The sequence below is a fragment of the Rhinatrema bivittatum genome, chromosome 1, assembly GCF_901001135.1.
Source record: "Rhinatrema bivittatum chromosome 1, aRhiBiv1.1, whole genome shotgun sequence".
NCBI classification, from domain to species: domain Eukaryota; kingdom Metazoa; phylum Chordata; class Amphibia; order Gymnophiona; family Rhinatrematidae; genus Rhinatrema; species Rhinatrema bivittatum.
The window spans coordinates 8,486,281-8,506,362 of NC_042615.1; the positions used below are offsets into that span (position 1 = coordinate 8,486,281).

Consider the following 20,082-nt stretch of genomic DNA (forward strand, 5'->3'; position numbering starts at 1 on the left):
AACTTTCAAAAAGGAGATAGAGCAGCTTTTAAACTAGAACAAGGGGGAAAGCAGACAGTCACTCAGCAGTGCATGGTTTGGAGAAATGTATCCTTGAAGGATACTAATGAAACAGGAGAGTTAGGGCATCCCCACAGAGAGGTTCCATTAAAAGCAAACATAGTCTATACGCCTATATTTAAAAAATCACCAAAGCTAATGATTTCTGAATTATCCCAAACAACTGAAAAGCAGGTTGTTAAAACAAACTAAAAACACACTTTGAAATGTCTATATGCCAATGCCAGAAGTCTAAGAAGTAAGATGGGAGAGTTAGAGTGTATAGCAGCAATGATGAGATTGACATAATTGGCATCACAGAGACTTGGTGGAAGGAGAATAACCAATGGGACAGTGCTATATCAGGGAATAATTATATCGCAATGATAGGGAGGATCAACTTGGTGGGGGTGTGGCACTTTATGTCTAGGAGGGTATAGAGTCCAACAGGATAAAGGTCATACAAGAGACTAAATACTCAGTAGAATCTATATGGGTAGAAAACCCATGTGTGTTGGGTAAGAGTATAGTGATAGGAATATGCTACAATTCACCTGGACAAAATGGTCAGACAGATGATGAAATGCTAAGAGAAATCAGGGAAGCAAACCAATTTGGCAGTGCAATAATAATGGGAGATTTCAATTACCCCAATATTGACTGGGTAAATGTAACATCAGGACTTGCTAGAATCAAAGTTCCTGGATGTAATAAATGATTGATTCATGGAGCAATTGGTTCAGGAACCAACAAGAGAGAGAGTATTTTAGATTTAATTCTTAGTAGAACGCAGGATTTGGTGAGAGAGGTAATGGTGGTGGGGCCACTTGGCAACAGTGATCATAACATGATCAAATTTAAACTAATAACTGGAAGGGGGACAATAAGTAAATCTGCAGCTCTAACACTAAACTTTCAAAAGGGAAACTGATAAAATGAGGAAAATAGTTAGAAAAAACTGAAAGGTGCAGCTGCAAAGGTTAAAAGTGTTCAACAGGCTTGGACATTGTTTAAAAATACAATCCTAGAGGCGCAGTCCTTATGTATTCTGCACATTAAGAAAGGTGGAAAGAAGGCAAAACGATTACCATCATGGTTAAAAGGTGAGGTGAAGAGGCTATTTTAGCCAAAGAATCATCCTTCAAAAATTGGAAGAAGGATCCATCTAAAGAAAATAGGATAAAAGATAAGCATTGTCAAGATAAGTGTAAAACATTGATAAGACAGGTGAAGAGAGAATTTGAAATGAAGTTGGCAACAGAAGCAAAAACTCATAATAAAAACTTTTTAAAATATATCCGAAGCAAGAAACCTGTGAGGGAGTCGGTTGGACCATTAGATGACAGAGGGGTTAAAGGGGCTCTTAGGGAAGATAAGGCCATTGCAGAAAGAGTAAATGAATTCTTTGCTTCCGTGTTTACTAATGAGGATGTTGGGGAGATACCAGTTCCGGAGATGGTTTTCAGGGGTGATGAGTCAGACGAACTGAACGAAATCACTGTGAACCTGGAAGATGTAGTAGGCCAGATTGATAAACTAAAGAGTAGCAAATTACCTGGACCGAATGGTATGTATTCTAAGGTACTGAAAGAAGTCAAAAATGAAATATCTAATCTATTAGTTAAAATTTGTAACCTATCATTAAAATCATCCATTGTACCTGAAGACTAGAGGGTGGCCAATGTAATCCCAATATTTAAAAAAGGCTCCAGGGGCGATCCGGCTAATTATAGACCAGTGAGCCTGACTTCAGTGCCAGGAAAAATAGTGGAAACTATTCTCAAGATCAAAATCGTAGAGCATGTAGAAAGACATGGTTTAATGGATCCCAGTCAACATGGATTTACCCAAGGGAAGTCTAGCTTAACAAATCTGCTTCATTTTTTTGAAAGGGTTAATAAACATGTGGATAAAGGTGAACCGGTAGATGTAGTGTATTTGGATTTTCAGAAGGCGTTTGACAAAGTCCCTCATGAGAGGCTTCTACGAAAACTAAAAAGTCATGGGATAGGATGTGATGTCCTTTCATGGATTACAAACTGGTTAAAAGACAGGAAACAGAGAGTAAGATTAAATGGTCAATTTTCTCAGTGGAAAAGGGTAAACAGTGGAGTGCCTCAGGGATCTGTTCTTGGATCGATGCTTTTCAATATATATATAAATGATCGGGAAAGGAATACGACGAGTGAGATTATCAAATATGAGGTTGATACAAAATTATTCAGAGTAGTTAAATCACAAGCGGACTGTGATACATTACAGGAGGACCTTGCAAGACTGGAAGATTGGGCATCCAAATGGCAGATGAAATTTAATGTGGACAAGTGCAAGGTGTTGGATATAGGGAAAAATAACCCATGCTGTAGTTACATGATGTTAGGTTCCATATTAGGAGCTAGCACCCAGGAAAAAGATCTAGGCATCATAGTGCATAATGCTTTAAAATCGTCGGCTCAGTGTGCTCCAGCAGTCAAAAAAGCAAACAGAATGTTAGGAATTATTAGGAAGGGAATGGTTAATAAAACAGAAAATGTCATAATGCCTCTATTTCGCTCCATGGTGAGACCGCACCTTGAATACTGTGTACAATTCTGGTCACCGCATCTCAAAAAAGATATAGTTGCGATGGAGAAGGTACAGAGAAGGGCAACCAAAATGATAAAGAGGATGGAACAGCTCCCCTATGAGGAAAGGCTGAAGAGGTTAGGGCTGTTCAGCTTGGAGAAGAGAGGCTGAGGGGGGATATGATAGAGGTCTTTAAGATCATGAGAGGTCTTGAACGAGTAGATGTGACTCGGTTATTTACACTTTCAAATACTAGAAGGACTAGGGGGCATTCCATGAAGTTGGCAAGTAGTACATTTAAGACTAATTGGAGAAAATTATTTTTCACTCAACGCACAATAAAGCTCTAGAATTTGTTGCCAGAGGATGTGGTTAGTGCAATTAGTGTAGCTGGGTTCAAAAAAGGTTTGGATAAGTTCTTGGAGGAGAAGTCCATTAATGGCTACTAATCAATTATACTTAGGAAATAGCCACTAGAGATGTGAATCGTGTGCCCGTTTGTCTTAACAATCGGGTTCGGCTGGAGGGAGAGAAATATCTGATCGCTGGAGATGTGAATCTGTTCCGATTCACATCGTTAATTGTTTTTTAGTGAGGCCTGACCCTTTAAAATTGACCCCTTACCTTCCCCCACCCCTCCCGAACCCCCCCCAAAACTTTTTATGAGTACCTGGTGGTCCAGTGGGGGCGCGGGGACCGAGCTCCTGCTCTCAGGCCATCTTTAAAGATGGCGCCGGCCAGCCAGTGCTCCTACCATGTGACAGGGGCTGGCCAATGGCACGGATACCCTGTCACATGGTAAGGGCAAAGGGCCATCGGCGCCATCTTTATGACTGGCAGCCGACGGCCCAAGAACGGAAGATCGCTCCTGGGACCACCACTAGAGCACCAGGTAATTTAAAAATGTTTTGGGAGGATCGGGAGGGTGGGAGAAGCTAAGTGGTCATCTTTAAAGAGTCGGGTGGGTTTTTTTTTTTAATCGGGCCATCGGCGCCATTTTTGAGTGGCAGTCAAAATGGCGCCGATGGCCAGAGAGCGGGAGATCGGTCCCCGCGCCGCCACTGGACCACCAGGTACTCGTAAAAAGTTTTGGGGGGGGTGGGGGGGGGTGGGGGAAGGTAAGGGATTCGTTTTATAGGGTCGGGGTGGGTTTAGGGGCTGTTTTGGTGTGCCGGTTTTCCCGCCCTCCCCCCAAATAACTCCCGTTAGTGGGCACTAACGGGAGTAACGATTTTTCATGATAAATCGTGAAAAATTCTATTGTATCGCACACTGTACCGATTTTTGACGATTTAAAAAATATCGGACGATTTTTTTTAAATCGTCAAAAAACGATTCACATCCCTAATAGCCACTGCTATTAATTTAATCAGTAGCATGGGTTCTTCTTAGTGTTTGGGTAATTGGCAGGTTCTTGTGGCCTGGTTTTGGCCTCTGTTGGAAACAGGATGATGGGCTTGATGGACCCTTGGTCTGACCCAGCATGGCAATTTCTTATGTTCTTAACTCTGTATGTCACCCTGGGTTTCGAAGATCATCGTTTCTCCACTCTGGCTTTAGTAGATTCTGGAGCTGGTGGAAATTTTATTCTACAAGATGTGGTAGAGCAACTGCACATTCCCACTTGCTTGTGTCCAAAGCCAGTGATTATGTCCTCCATTCATGGAGATCCCCTGCCGGGGAGGATAACTCATCATACAGTTCCGATGGAATGTCACATTTCACAGAACCACACCTAAAGCAGTTACTACCCGTAAGAGAAACATGGGGGTAACCTGCATGGAGCAGCAGTTACTACCCTTAGGAGAAACATGGGGTAACTTGCATGGAGCAGCAGTTACTACCCTTAAGAGAAACATGGGGGTAACCTGCATGGAGCAGCAGTTACTACCCTTAAGAGAAACATGGGGTAACCTGCATGGAGCAGCAGTTACTACCCTTAAGAGAAACATGGGGGTAACCTGCATGGAGCAGCAGTTACTGCCCTTAAGAGAAACATGGGGGTAACCTGCACAGAGCGGCAGTTGCTACCCTTAACCGAAATGTGGGGGTAATCTGCATGGAGCAGCAGTTACTATCCTTAAGAGAAACATGGGGGTAACCTGCATGGAGCAGCAGTTACTACCCTTAACAGAAACATGGGGGTAACCTGCACAGAGCGGCAGTTACTGCCCTTAACAGAAACATGGGGGTAACCTGCACGGAGCGGCAGTTACTGCCCTTAACAGAAACATGTGGGTAACCTGCATGGAGCAGCAGTTACTACCCTTAACAGAAAATGGGGGTAACTTGCATGGAGAGGCAGTTACTACCCTTAACAGAAACATGGGGTAACCTGCATGGAGCAGCAGTTACTACCCTTAACAGAAACATGGGGTAACCTGCATGGAGCAGCAGTTACTACCCTTAACAGAAACATGGGGGTAAGCTGCATGGAGCGGCAGTTACTGCCCTTAACAGAAACATGGGGTAACCTGCATGGAGCAGCAGTTACTGCCCTTAACAGAAACATGGGGATAACCTGCACGGAGAGGCAGTTACTACTCTTAACAGAAACATGGGGGTAACCTGCACGGAGCGGCAGTTACTGCCCTTAACAGAAACATGGGGGTAACCTGCACGGAGCGGCAGTTACTGCCCTTAACAGAAACATGGGGGTAACCTGCACGGAGTGGCAGTTACTACCCTTAACAGAAACATGGGGGTAACTTGCATGGAGCAGCAGTTACTACCCTTAACAGAAACATGGGGGTAACCTGCACGGAGCGGCAGTTACTACTCTTAACAGAAACATGGGGTAACCTGCAGGGAGCAGCAGTTACTACCCTTAACAGAAACATGGGGGTAACCTGCACGGAGCAGCAGTTACTACTCTTAACAGAAACATGGGGTAACCTGCAGGGAGCAGCAGTTACTACCCTTAACAGAAACATGGGGGTAACCTGCACGGAGCAGCAGTTACTACTCTTAACAGAAACATGGGGTAACCTGCAGGGAGCAGCAGTTACTACCCTTAACAGAAACATGGGGTAACCTGCATGGAGCAGCAGATACTACCCTTAACAGAAACATGGGGGTAACCTGCACAGAGCGGCAGTTATTACCTTGGAAAGCTTGCTGGGCAGACTAGATGGACCATGTTGGTCTTTTTCTGCCATCATTACTATGTTACTATGTCTACTTCCTAGACATGTGAAAGTAACTGCAAAATAGTCTTTCATGCATAGACTTGGAATTGCTTTTCAAGCAGAGATTTATGTACAGAAGCCTCACATTTTTTATGGAAATCCTTTTTAGAATCAGGCTTACAAATGGTAAATAAAAATAACTGCAATATTTGACAACACACACACACATGAAAAAATGCCCAGATTAAGTGATTAGCGTGCGTGAGGGTGTTGTGCCCTCGGGACATAGGACCTTAGATGCACCCTGTGGGACTCTGAACATTCAGTCTCACAGGACTCTCAACCTCTGTAAACACCCTGACAACAGGATCTTCACAACAGCTGAACACAGAAAGCCTTAATGAGTCATAATAAAGAAATAAAAGAAAAATAAATATAATAAAGATTAGTGAGAATAAAAACAGGAAAGCTGAAGCAAGACGAGGCAAGTAGGTGGAGGACTTGCACAAGGACGTTGCTGCCTCACCCTTGTGATCTTGTGCCAATCTGATAAAGCACAAAGTGTTTGCAAAAGTCTGTGTAGATTAGAGCACGGAGGAGAAGGAATTACAATTATATAAAAGACAGACGCGGAAAGAAGGATCCTTAAAGCGCTACCACTAGCAAAATGATTTTCAATAACTCGTGCCTTTTAAAAACAAATCTTACTGAGAGGAGATAATGGTGTTCAAGCTGAAAGCTTTACTTTCCAACATGCCCAGTAATGTGAAATTAGTCATGAATACAGCACGGCCAGCTGAAGAAAGAAAGGGACTACAGTACTGAGCATAGCCTTTTCTCTCCCCATTTCTCTGCTGTGCCCTTTCCAACATCCACTTCCCTTCTCCCCCTCCCCTCTTTCCCATCCTAACTTTTCCTTCCCCCTCTCCTGTTTCTTGTTACCATGCCCTCTCCTCTTCCCACTTCTATCAGTTTTTCTGCTTTTAGTTTATAATCTCTTTTTTACATATTTTTTGCATTCTAAGTGTTTTTAAAATTAACATTTTCTTTTTCATATTTATATCTTTTTAAATACATATTGTTATCTATTTTCAGTTTTCCAGTTCAATATAATATAATATAATATAATTACTAGGGATGTGCAGAAGAAAAACATTTGTTTTGGTTCGTTTATTCATCTCGTTGGGACCCCAATTCATTTCATTAGTTTCAAAACAAAAAAATTATTATTATTAGTCTGATTCGTTTTTTGTTTGCCATTAAAGTCAATGGGGGAAGTATTGCAGCCTATTTTTGACTGCAGAATTTGGGTTTTCTTATCAATTTGGACAAAATTTCTGGGGAGCAATCATCAGAATGAGAAAAAGGCTGTGGCAAAGTAACATGAATAGCCTAAGGCATTTTAAAGGTGCAAAGGAGTACCAGGGGTGGCAAGAGAGCTTTAACAGAGGCACAAAGCAACAGCGAGAGTGTCAAAAACACACCACAGCATCAAAAGAGAGCACCGATAACAGATGCATGAACACTCGAAGGCAGCAAGACAGGCAAAGCGGTAAAACAAGTGGCATCAACCTCCTACAGCACAATGAAGGGGGAGCATAGCAAGCAGATAGACTAGCACCAACACACTGAGGAACCATGAGAGTGGCAAGAACACCACAAGGGGTAGAGTCGTCTGATGTCTTGTACATGGCAGCAAAGCAGAGGTGCCAAAAGCTGATAAGGGCAAGACAGGCTGGCACAGTGGAGGTAGTCAGGTCCCTCTGGTGTTGATAGGGGCATGACAGACATTCACAGTGGAGGAAGTCAGGTCCCTGTGGTAGGGATGTGCAGTAGGGACGGATTCGTCCAATTCGGTATTCGTATTAAATAACACCAAACTTTTAGCAGAGTTAGAAAAACTAGACATGACTTATAACACTCACCAAATAGTATTTATTATGATATAATGTTACAGTATTTTTGATGGCACCTGTTTAAGAATTAGAATTCTAGTCAGTTTATTCAATATGGGGTAGATTTTTAAAAACAGTGTGATCGCGTACTTTTGTTTGCGCAGCAGGCGCAAACAAAAGTACGCTGGATTTTAAAAGATACGCGCATAGCCGCGCGTATCCTCTAAAATCCTGGATCGGCGCGTGCAAGGCTGCTGATTTTGGGCAGCCGGCGCGTGCCGAGCCGCGCAGCCTGCCTCCGTTCCCTCCGAGGCCGCTCCGAAATCGGAGCGGCCTCCGAGGGAACTCTCTTTCGCCCTCCCCTCACCTTCCCCTCCCTTCCTCTACCTACCCCCCCCCCCCGGCCCTATCTAAACCCCCCCCCTTACCTTTGTCCCTAGATTTACGCCTGCGAGAAGCAGATGTAAATCTACGCGCGCCTGGGCCACGCCCCCGGTCCTGCCCCCGAAACACAGCATCATCGGGTCCCGCCCCCTGACACGCCCCCGACACGCCCCTTCCAAAAATCCCGGGACCTACGCGCGTCCCGGGGCTCTGCGCGCACCGGTGGCCTATGGAAAATAGGCCACTGGTGCGCAAGGCCCTGCTCGCGTAAATCTGGGCGGATTTACGCAAGCAAGGCTTTTAAAATCCGCTCGTATAGTTTTTGTGCCTTATTGTGAACCCTTGTGATGGCACCCGCTTAACGAAAAGATTTTAAATAAATAAATAAATAAATTGGAAGTAGCTACTGGGATTTTAGATGCCAGAATATAGTTTATTAATGTACTGCACCATTCACTAGTACCACTCTGGTAATCACTATCTGTCACACACACAATCAGTCTGTCGACTTGAGTGTACTTCAGTGCTTAGCAAGCATTGCCAAGCAGCATTAGCAACTTGCCAGTGGTACAAACTGTACTGACTATCTATCCTTCACATGTGTACAAAAATGCTTTTTTCATACTCAGTGTATATGTGTGCATTGCAGACTGATTCTTTATGCACATACAAAAAAAGTCTCAGAGAGGAGATACTGGAAAGGCTGGCAAGACTGCTCTTCTGTTCACTGCAATCTCTGTCTGAAATCTGCAAATAAGCAACACACTGCAGAGCCAGAGAGAAATAAAATCATTGCTATTCACTGCTTTTCTGTCTCCACTTCCCTGCCCCAGTAAACAGACAGAGCACAGCACACCTGTCTTTCCCTCACAAAACTGCAGCAGTGAAGGTAACAAAGTACTTTGCCAAAATTTCTCTCTCTTATTTTCATGAACTTTTAGAAATCATCTTGTACTCAAAAAGAGCTTCAAAAAAAAGACAACCCTTCCCTCTGAAATCCAACAGAGAAAACTGAATTTATTTGCACATGCTAAGACCTTTCAATGGGAGGACAACAATTTCAATTCATCAAGGTACCAGTTAAAAGCTAGTTAAAAAAAAAGTTCCACCTTTATTGGTTCTCTATTCTGTCTTTTTGCCTACTTCTCTGCCTCTGCTCTAGGCAGGCTACTACCTCACTGGCTTTGCTTGGTTGCTACACTTACCTTTGGATGAAAAACAGCTGTCTCCTGCTGCAAGTTTACATGGTTATATCACACAACAGAGAGATCACACATTCACAATGTGTATAAACATTTATTGAACATCATAACACACTCACCTATGTAGACACTTTAAAAACTAAACCAGCACACTCATACAATCAACCATACCCATTACTTACTTAAAAACATCTTGCACATGGATTAAACAATGTACATAGATTACAAATCATTTATTACCAGAGACTAAGATTGCACATTCCCAAAAGATCAATCCAGATCATAAATTTCTTGACATAGATCTAAATATTTATATACATTGTGAATGTGTGATCTCTCTGTTGTGTGATATAACTATAAGTAAATCAGGGAGTATTGATAATTGTCACCCTCTGTGTTAATTTACCGCACTTTTACATGGGCCATAGATATAAATTGATACAAAAGTTGTGTTTATTTTTATGAGCAATCTCCATTCATTTCAGAGGGACACAAATGAAACAAAAGTGGTCTCATTCATTGCATTTTACCTTTATGTTTCAATGACTATACATCCTTAGTCTTGCAGACCTACATCTGACCTTCCTCCATTCATGCACATGTATAACATGTATAATATGTATAACATGTATAAAATGTATAACATGTATAATATATGGTCTCATTCATTGCATTTTACCTTTATGTTTCAATTACTATACATCCTTAGTCTTGCAGACCTACATCTGACCTTCCTCCATTCATGCACATGTATAACATGTATAACATGTATAATATATGGTCTCATTCATTGCATTTTACCTTTATGTTTCAATGACCACACATCCTTAGTCTTGCAGACCTACCTCTGACCTTCCTCCATTCATGCACATGTATAACATGTATAATATGTATAATATGTATAACATGTATAACATGTATAATATATGGTCTCATTCATTGCATTTTACCTTTATGTTTCAATGACCACACATCCTTAGTCTTGCAGACCTACCTCTGACCTTCCTCCATTCATACACATGTATAATATGTATAACATGTATAAAATGTATAACATGTATAATATATGGTCTCATTCATTGCATTTTACCTTTATGTTTCAATGACCACACATCCTTAGTCTTGCAGACCTACCTCTGACCTTCCTCCATTCATGCACATGTATAACATGTATAACATGTATAATATATGGTCTCATTCATTGCATTTTACCTTTATGTTTCAATGACTATACATCCTTAGTCTTGCAGACCTACCTCTGACCTTCCTCCATTCATGCACATGTATAACATGTATAATATGTATAATATGTATAACATGTATAACATGTATAATATATGGTCTCATTCATTGCATTTTACATTTATGTTTCAATGACTATACATCCTTAGTCTTGCAGACCTACCTCTGACCTTCCTTCATTCATGCACATGTATAACATGTATACCATGTATACCATGTATAACATGTATACCATGTATAACATGTATAATATATGGTCTCATTCATTGTATTTTACCTTTATGTTTCAATGACTATACATCCTTAGTCTTGCAGACCTACCTCTGACCTTCCTCCATTCATGCACATGTATAACATGTATACCATGTATAACATGTATAACATGTATAATATGTATAAAATATGGTCTCATTCATTGCATTTTACCTTTATGTTTCAATGACTATACATCCTTAGTCTTGCAGACCTACCTCTGACCTTCCTCCATTCATGCACATGTATAACATGTATAACATGTATAACATGTATAAAATATGGTCTCATTCATTGCATTTTACCTTTATGTTTCAATGACTATACATCCTTAGTCTTGCAGACCTACCTCTGACCTTCCTCCATTCATGCACATGTATAACATGTATAACATGTATAATATTTATAATATGTATAATATATGGTCTCATTCATTGCATTTTACCTTTATGTTTCAATGACTATACATCCTTAGTCTTGCAGACCTACCTCTGACCTTCCTCCATTCATGCACATGTATAACATGTACAACATGTATAATATATGGTCTCATTCATTGCATTTTACCTTTATGTTTCAGTGACCACACATCCTTAGTCTTGCAGACCTACCTCTGACCTTCCTCCATTCATGCACATGTATAACATGCATAATATGTATAATATGTATAATATGTATAACATGTATAGCATGTATAATATGTATAACATGTATAACATGTATAATATATGGTCTCATTCATTGCATTTTACCTTTATGTTTCAATGACTATACATCCTTAGTCTTGCAGACCTACCTCTGACCTTCCTCCATTCATGCACATGTATAACATGTATAATATGTACAAAATGTATAATATATGGTCTCATTCATTGCATTTTACCTTTATGTTTCAATGACTATACATCCTTAGTCTTGCACACCTACCTCCGACCTTCCTCCATTCATGCACATGTATAACATGTATAACGTGTATAACATGTATAATATTTATAACATGTATAATATGTATACCATGTATAATATATGGTCTCATTCATTGCATTTTACCTTTATGTTTCAATGACTATACATCCTTAGTTTTGCAGACCTACCTCTGACCTTCCTCCATTCATGCACATGTATAACATGTATAATATGTATAATATATGGTCTCATTCATTGCATTTTACCTTTATGTTTCAATGACTATACATCCTTAGTCTTGCAGACCTACCTCTGACCTTCCTCCATTCATGCACATGTATAACATGCATAATATGTATAATATATGGTCTCATTCATTGCATTTTACCTTTATGTTTCAATGACTATACATCCTTAGTCTTGCAGACCTACCTCTGACCTTCCTCCATTCATGCACATGTATAACATGTATAACATGTATAATATGTATAATATGTATAATATATTCTCTCATTCATTGCATTTTACCTTTATGTTTCAATGACTATACATCCTTAGTCTTGCAGACCTACCTCTGACCTTCCTCCATTCATGCACATGTATAACATGTATAATATGTATAACATGTATAATATGTATATATGTATAATGGGGTAGATTTTCAAACCGCTCGATTTGGCCTACTTTTGCTGGCGCATCAGGCGCAAACAAAAGTAGGGATCGGCACGCGCAAGGCTATGGATTCTGTATAGCCGGCGCGCGCTGAGCCGCGCAGCCTACCTCCATTCCCTCTGAGGCCGCTCGGAAATCGGAGCGGCCTCGGAGGGAACTTTCTTTTGCCCTCCCCTCACCTTCCCCTCCCTTCCCCTACCTAACCCACCCGCCCGGCCCTGTCTAAACCCCATCCTTACCTTTGTCGGGGGATTTACGCCTCCCGGAAGGAGGCGTAAATCCCTGCGCACCAGCGGGCTGCTAGCGCGCCGGGACGTGACCTGGGGGCGGGTCCGGAGGGCGTGGCCACGCCCCCGGACCGCCCCGGGCCGTAGCCACGCCCCCGTGCCCGCCCCCGGAACGCTCCCGACACGCCCCGAAAATGCCGCGCGCTTCGGTCCCGCCCCCGACACGCCCCCCTCCGAAATCCCAGGGACTTACGCGAGTCCCGGGGCTCTGCGCGCGCCGGTAGGCCTATGTAAAATAGGCTCACCGGCGTGCAGGGCCCTGCTCGCCTAAATCCGCCCGGATTTGGGCGGATTTAGGCGAGCAGGGCTCTTAAAATCCGCCCCAATATGTATAATATATGGTCTCATTCATTGCATTTTACCTTTGTTTCAATGACTATACATCCTTAGTCTTGCAGACCTACCTCTGACCTTCCTCCATTCATGCACAGGTATAACATGTATACATGTATAATATGTATAATATATGGTCTCATTCATTGCATTTTACCTTTATGTTTCAATGACTATACATCCTTAGTCTTGCAGACCTACCTCTGACCTTCCTCCATTCATGCACATGTATAACATGTATAATATATGGTCTCATTCATTGCATTTTACCTTTATGTTTCAATGACTATACATCCTTAGTCTTGCAGACCTACCTCTGACCTTCCTCCATTCATGCACATGTTTAACATGTATAACGTGTATTACATATAATATGTATAACATGTATAATATGTATAATATATGGTCTCATTCATTGCATTTTACCTTTATGTTTCAATGACTATACATCCTTAGTCTTGCAGACCTACATCTGATCTTTCTCCATTCATGCACATGTATACATGTATAACATGTATATGGTCTCATTCATTGCATTTCACCTATATGTTTCAATGACTATACATCCTTAGTCTTGCAGACCTACCTCTGACCTTCCTCCATTCATGCACATGTATAACATAATTTAAAGGGTCGGGGGTGGGTTTTAGGGGGTTTTAGTGTGCAGGCTCACGATTTTAATGATTTTCACGATACTTTACACACCCAAACGGCAACAATACGATTCCCTCCCCCTCCCAGATGAAATCGATCGTTAAGATGATCGAGGACACGATTCACATCTCTAGTTTCAATGACTATACATCCTTAGTCTTGCAGACCTACCTCTGACCTTCCTCCATTCATGCACATGTATAACATGTATAATAAATGGTCTCATTCATTGCATTTTACCTTTATGTTTCAATGACTATACATCCTTAGTCTTGCAGACCTACCTCTGACCTTCCTCCATTCATGCACATGTATAACATGTATAATATGTATAACATGTATAGCATGTATAATATGTATAATATGTATAATATGTATAATATATGGTCTCATTCATTGCATTTTACCTTTATGTTTCAATGACTATACATCCTTAGTCTTGCAGACCTACCTCTGACCTTCCTCCATTCATGCACATGTATAACATGTATAATATGTATAACATGTATATATGTATAATATGTATAATATATGCTCTCATTCATTGCATTTTACCTTTATGTTTCAATGACTATACATCCTTAGTCTTGCAGACCTACCTCTGACCTTCCTCCATTCATGCACATGTATAACATGTACAACATGTATAACATGTATAATATGTATAAAATATGGTCTCATTCATTGCATTTTACCTTTATGTTTCAATGACTATACATCCTTAGTCTTGCAGACCTACCTCTGACCTTCCTCCATTCATGCACATGTATAACATGTATAACATGTATAACATGTATAACATGCATAATATGTATAATATATGGTCTCATTCATTGCATTTTACCTTTGTTTCAATGAGTATACATCCTTAGTCTTGCAGACCTACCTCTGACCTTTATCCATTCATGCACATGTATACATGTATAACATGTATAATATATGGTCTCATTCATTGCATTTTACCTTTATGTTTCAATGACTATACATCCTTAGTCTTGCAGACTTACCTCTGACCTTCCTCCATTCATGCACATGTATAACATGTATAACATGTATAATATATGGTCTCATTCATTGCATTTTACCTTTATGTTTCAATGAGTATACATCCTTAGTCTTGCAGACCTACCTCTGACCTTCCTCCATTCATGCACATGTATACATGTATAACATGTATACCATGTATAACATGTATAATATATGGTCTCATTCATTGCATTTTACCTTTATGTTTCAATGACTATACATCCTTAGTCTTGCAGACTTACCTCTGACCTTCCTCCATTCATGCACATGTATAACATGTATAACATATATAATATATGGTCTCATTCATTGCATTTTACCTTTATGTTTCAATGAGTATACATCCTTAGTCTTGCAGACCTACCTCTGACCTTCCTCCATTCATGCACATGTATACATGTATAACATGTATACCATGTATACCATGTATAATATATGGTCTCATTCATTGCATTTTACCTTTATGTTTCAATGACTATACATCCTTAGTCTTGCAGACTTACCTCTGACCTTCCTCCATTCACGCACATGTATAACATGTATAATATGTATAACATGTATAATATATGGTCTCATTCATTGCATTTTACCTATATGTTTCAATGAGTATACATCCTTAGTCTTGCAGACCTACCTCTGACCTTCCTCCATTCATGCACATGTATACCATGTATAATATATGGTCTCATTCATTGCATTTTACCTTTATGTTTCAATGACTATACATCCTTAGTCTTGCAGACTTACCTCTGACCTTCCTCCATTCACGCACATGTATAACATGTATAATATGTATAACATGTATAATATATGGTCTCATTCATTGCATTTTACCTTTATGTTTCAATGAGTATACATCCTTAGTCTTGCAGACCTACCTCTGACCTTCCTCCATTCATGCACATGTATACATGTATAACATGTATACCATGTATACCATGTATAATATATGGTCTCATTCATTGCATTTTACCTTTATGTTTCAATGACTATACATCCTTAGTCTTGCAGACTTACCTCTGACCTTCCTCCATTCACGCACATGTATAACATGTATAATATGTATAACATGTATAATATATGGTCTCATTCATTGCATTTTACCTATATGTTTCAATGACCACACATCCTTAGTCTTGCAGACCTACCTCTGACCTTCCTCCAGTCACGCACATGTATAACATGTATAACATGTATAATATGTATAACATGCATAACATGTATAACATGTATAATATGTATAACATGCATAACATGTATAACATGTTGCACCTTCCTTCATGGCCTTAGCTACATTTTCCTCCAATTTTGTCTTTGGTGTCCCATCTTCCCTGTTTCTTTCAGACTTTCTAGGTATTCTTCCATGTCCTAATCATTCTGATACCTCTTTTTGCCCTTCCTTTTTCAGCCACCTCTTTTGAAAACCAGACTAGTCTGTTCTTCCTCTTACTTTTATTTACCTTCATATCAAAGACTTGCCGCCCTTACCATAGCTTCTAGTTCACCTGGATCCTCACTGCCTCCCCACCCCTCCAGTGCCTTGCTAAGGTATTCCCACATCTTAACAAATTTGGTATGTAGAAATGCAGGATCTTGACCTTTGTTGTGACTCCTCTCTTCCTTTGCTCTTATATTAAGCCATACTATCTGGTGATCATTGGATGTCAGCTAATATCATACACCTTGAAGTTCCAAAGTTTATATTGTACCATGACATCATGATTTTTCTTTTACCATTCTTTCACTGTTAGAGAACTTAAAGAGTAATAAAGCTTACTTCTGGCAAAGGTCTGGCTGGTCTCGTAAGGATTCCTCCCACGTAGACAACATGAGGCAGAGTTGGTCTTGGGAACTCTAGGGCAACATCAGTACATAGCATCCAAAGGCTGGATCCATGGACCAGATCATACATGGACTTCTCTGGTACCACCTTGTGCTTCCACATTATTCTTTCATATTTTGGGAGAACTACAAAATAAACTCCTAATCTGGAAACCAAGTAAATGACAGTATTTTTAATTCTTTCCAAGAGATTCATATGGTCAGTAAGTAGTGAATTAAACTCTGGAACATAAGCCAGTGGAGCTGGGGCACCAACCTCTGCTGGGTACCAAAGGCCAGTTGAGAACACAGCATATTTAACTCCAAGAAGATGAGCTATAACAAAGCCACACATCTCATTAGGATCCACTAGGAGAAGATCAAAGTTCTGCTGTTTAAGTTGATGCATCAGCTCCTGATTTCCAACCATCATGTCACAGTTCATGGAATAGTGATCCAGAATGTCAAAGAACTCTATTGCTGTCAACCTACCAGAGAAAATATTCTGCATTTTGGACTGTAGGAAGTTATCAGAGGTGCTGCTGTTGAAGATTCCCGGGTACCGCTGTAGCTTGTAGTGACTTGATAGAGGCACATCCCTGCCCTCAGACACCAAGAACACTGTTTCATGGCCTTGTTCTTGTAAAGCAGATGCCAAAGTCTTGAAAATATATAGATGGCTTTCAAACATGATTGGCGGCACAACTATAATTTTGGCAGCATTTGTAATTCCAAAAGTACCCATGAAGAGTATGAAAGGAAGCACATAAGAGGTCATGGCTGCAATCAGAAACACAAAATTACCAATGAATTATGGGTGTGAACTTATTTATTGACCTTACACATTCTGTTACTTACAGAAGACCTGAAAATCGATGACTTTACATTCATTCCTGACCTTAGACATGCTATCTCTGACACATAGATGACCCAGTGAGTGATGAATGTGCGCATGCATTGTTGACCTTACACATACTTTCTCTGACCCATGGAGGACTTATTGAGCAATAAGTGTATGCTCATTGATGGTCTTCAAAATGCTATCTCTGACAGACAATCCAATGAGTACAGAGATTGTGCTCATTGCCGGCTTTACACATACATTCTTCTTACATACAGAGAACCCGATGACTGATGACTCATTACACATGGTTCCTGATAGCTATGAGCAAGTGACAATGTAGGCTCATTTCTGTGTCTCACTTCTGCTGCTGTCTTCCTGATTAGAAATTAAGAGGCACATATTCAAAAACATTTGGCTGGCTAACTCAGAAGTTACAAACCAATGCAAAAAATAACCACCATGGAATGTAATAATATTAACAAAAGCAAATTAACATCATTCCTCAATCTTCCTGAAATGAACACAAAATATCAAAGATATCTACATCCTAACATGCATCTTGTATACAAAAAATTTTTTTGTAATAGTTTTAAATAATTTCAAATCAAATTTTTATGGAAGAGATTGATATAGCATGAAGACTGTTACCATCCCAGTACTCAATGCCCCACAGTTCAGTAGATCATGAATCACCAATCACCTTCCTCATTGTAATGTCCATGTTTTTATTGAGAAATTTTGTTTTTATTGATTCCTAGTGAATTGTGCAAAAGTAGCACTCCTACATTAACCTAATATCAGTTCATAAAATAACAATATTCTGGCATCAAGTTTAAAAGACGGTATCAAAACATGAGCTTAGAAACACCAGCATCAAAACATAATAGCTTACTGCCCTCCCAACAAGGCCACGTTTTTTTAGATTTATATGCTCTGTACAGCAACACCATTTGGAATGATTGAAGAATTAAATTGGGCAGCTTTAGTATAGGAACTTTGTTTAATATAAGATCTTTTGGCTGCAATCAAAAACTCAAAATTACTAATGAATTATGGGTGTGAACTTATTTATTGACCTTACACATTCTGTTACTTACAGATGACCTACCCTTGGGAGGCATTGTGCCTGGAGCAGTTCCAGAGAGCAATTCAGCTTGCGTAGCGGAGGTAGTGTGTCAGCCTTCTGCTTCGAGAAAACGTCTTCAAACTCGGCATACTGGGTAGGCAAACCAGATAGGGTGGTAGACTTCAAGACAGAGACGGCTGGAGATACTTGATGTAGACATGTCTTCTGGCAATTGGAAACCCACTGCACCAATTGCAGGGAATGCCAATCGAACTGGGGTTCATGGGACTGGAGCCAGGGCAGCCCCAGAATGACTGGATGTGTAGAGCATTTTAACACATAGAAGGACATCTACTCCTCATGGAGAGTGCCCACAGTAAGAAGAACGGGCACTGTTCGATGGGTGATGAGCTCTGGAAGATGTTCTCCTTGGATGGAGGCAATATGAAGGCTCACCTCTAATAACTGAAGAGGAATGTTCAGAAGCTTGACGATGTCATCCATGATGAAGCTTCCACTTGCCCCTTTATTGACAAGAGCAGTGGTGGCGAAGGAGTGGGACCCAATGCCCAGAGAGACTGGAAGCAGGAGTTGAGGGCTGGTGACAGTAGCGCCTAAGCTCGGGACCCCCACCGGGCTCAGGAGTTGCAGTTTTCCGGATGGACCAGACAGAACTGCAGAAGATGTCTGGAGGCACCACAGTAAAGACAAAGACATTCCTTCCTCCAACGAAGACGTTCAGTCAGAGACAGTTGCCCAAGGTTCACCTCCATGGATTCCACCATGGGAAGAGGTGGTGGTGATGGAGTCTTGGCTGGACATGCATGGGGCATGGAGTAGGAGAGCGAGAGGCCTTTACTTCTAGGCACCATTGCCGGAGGCAATGGTCGATCCTCCCAGTGAGGGAAATCGGGTCCTCTAGAGACATGGGAGTCTCATGGATGGAGTGTTCATCTTTGAGAGCCCTGGAGAAACCATCTAGGAAGATGGCTTGCAGAAAATCTTCTTTCCACCAGAGCTCGGTAGCCAGGGTCCTGAATTTCACCATATACTCTGAGAGGGTCCGTGACCATTGATGGAGGAGGAGTAGATTTTGGCTGGCTACAGCTTGGCAGCCTGGGTCTCCGAAGGTCTGCTTGAAGAGAGCAACAAACTCGGATAACTTGGAAAGCAGGGGATCAGAGTGTTCTCACAATGGAGAGGCCCCTGCAAGAGCCTTCCCTTCTAGGCAGGAAAGGATGAAAGTCGCTTTGGTAGTTTCCTTCAGGAACAAGGAGGGTTGCAGTGCAAATTGCATGAAGCACTGGTTGAGGAAGCCAAGACAAGAGTGTGGGTCCCCATTGTATTTAGGAGGTGCAGGGAGCGCCAACGATCTTTGGGTAGCATAGAGGCCAATAGGCCCACGGGATTGGCCAGAGCTGTATCTCGTAGCTGGGAATGAAGCTCTTCCACCGAAGAGGCTAACGATTCCAAAGCTTGGTGAAATTATTTGACTGTTGCGGCCAAACCCGGTAGGGCCCTGGAGGTGGGAGACTCCGCCGAGTCCACGGCCTTGGCAATCTTTTGCGCTTGGAGGTGGACCCTTGTCCTGGAGCAGTGTGGAATGGCTCCCTGTAGGGACCAGGAAGCACCTGCCCCCAGGGGGCAGAGCACAAGAGGGGACAGAGGCTAGGATGAGCTTCACCACTGGAAGCCTGCGGTCCCCCCGGGCTGTTTGGACTTAGATGGGCCTTGCAGGGTTTCCTATAGAAGTGGTAGAGAGGCAT

At 41.2% G+C, this 20,082-nt stretch overlaps 1 protein-coding gene across 1 annotated transcript in view; it reads right to left on the bottom strand.

The window, feature by feature from the left end:
* Window positions 1-20,082, bottom strand: part of LOC115078027 (2-hydroxyacylsphingosine 1-beta-galactosyltransferase-like) — a 162,375-nt gene that overhangs the window by 65,531 nt on the left and 76,762 nt on the right. Inside the window, exon 2 of the mRNA XM_029581009.1 lies at window positions 16,363-17,186. Coding sequence (XP_029436869.1) covers window positions 16,363-17,184 — 822 coding nt within the window. The 5' untranslated portion in view covers window positions 17,185-17,186. The remainder of the gene's footprint in view (window positions 1-16,362; window positions 17,187-20,082) is intronic.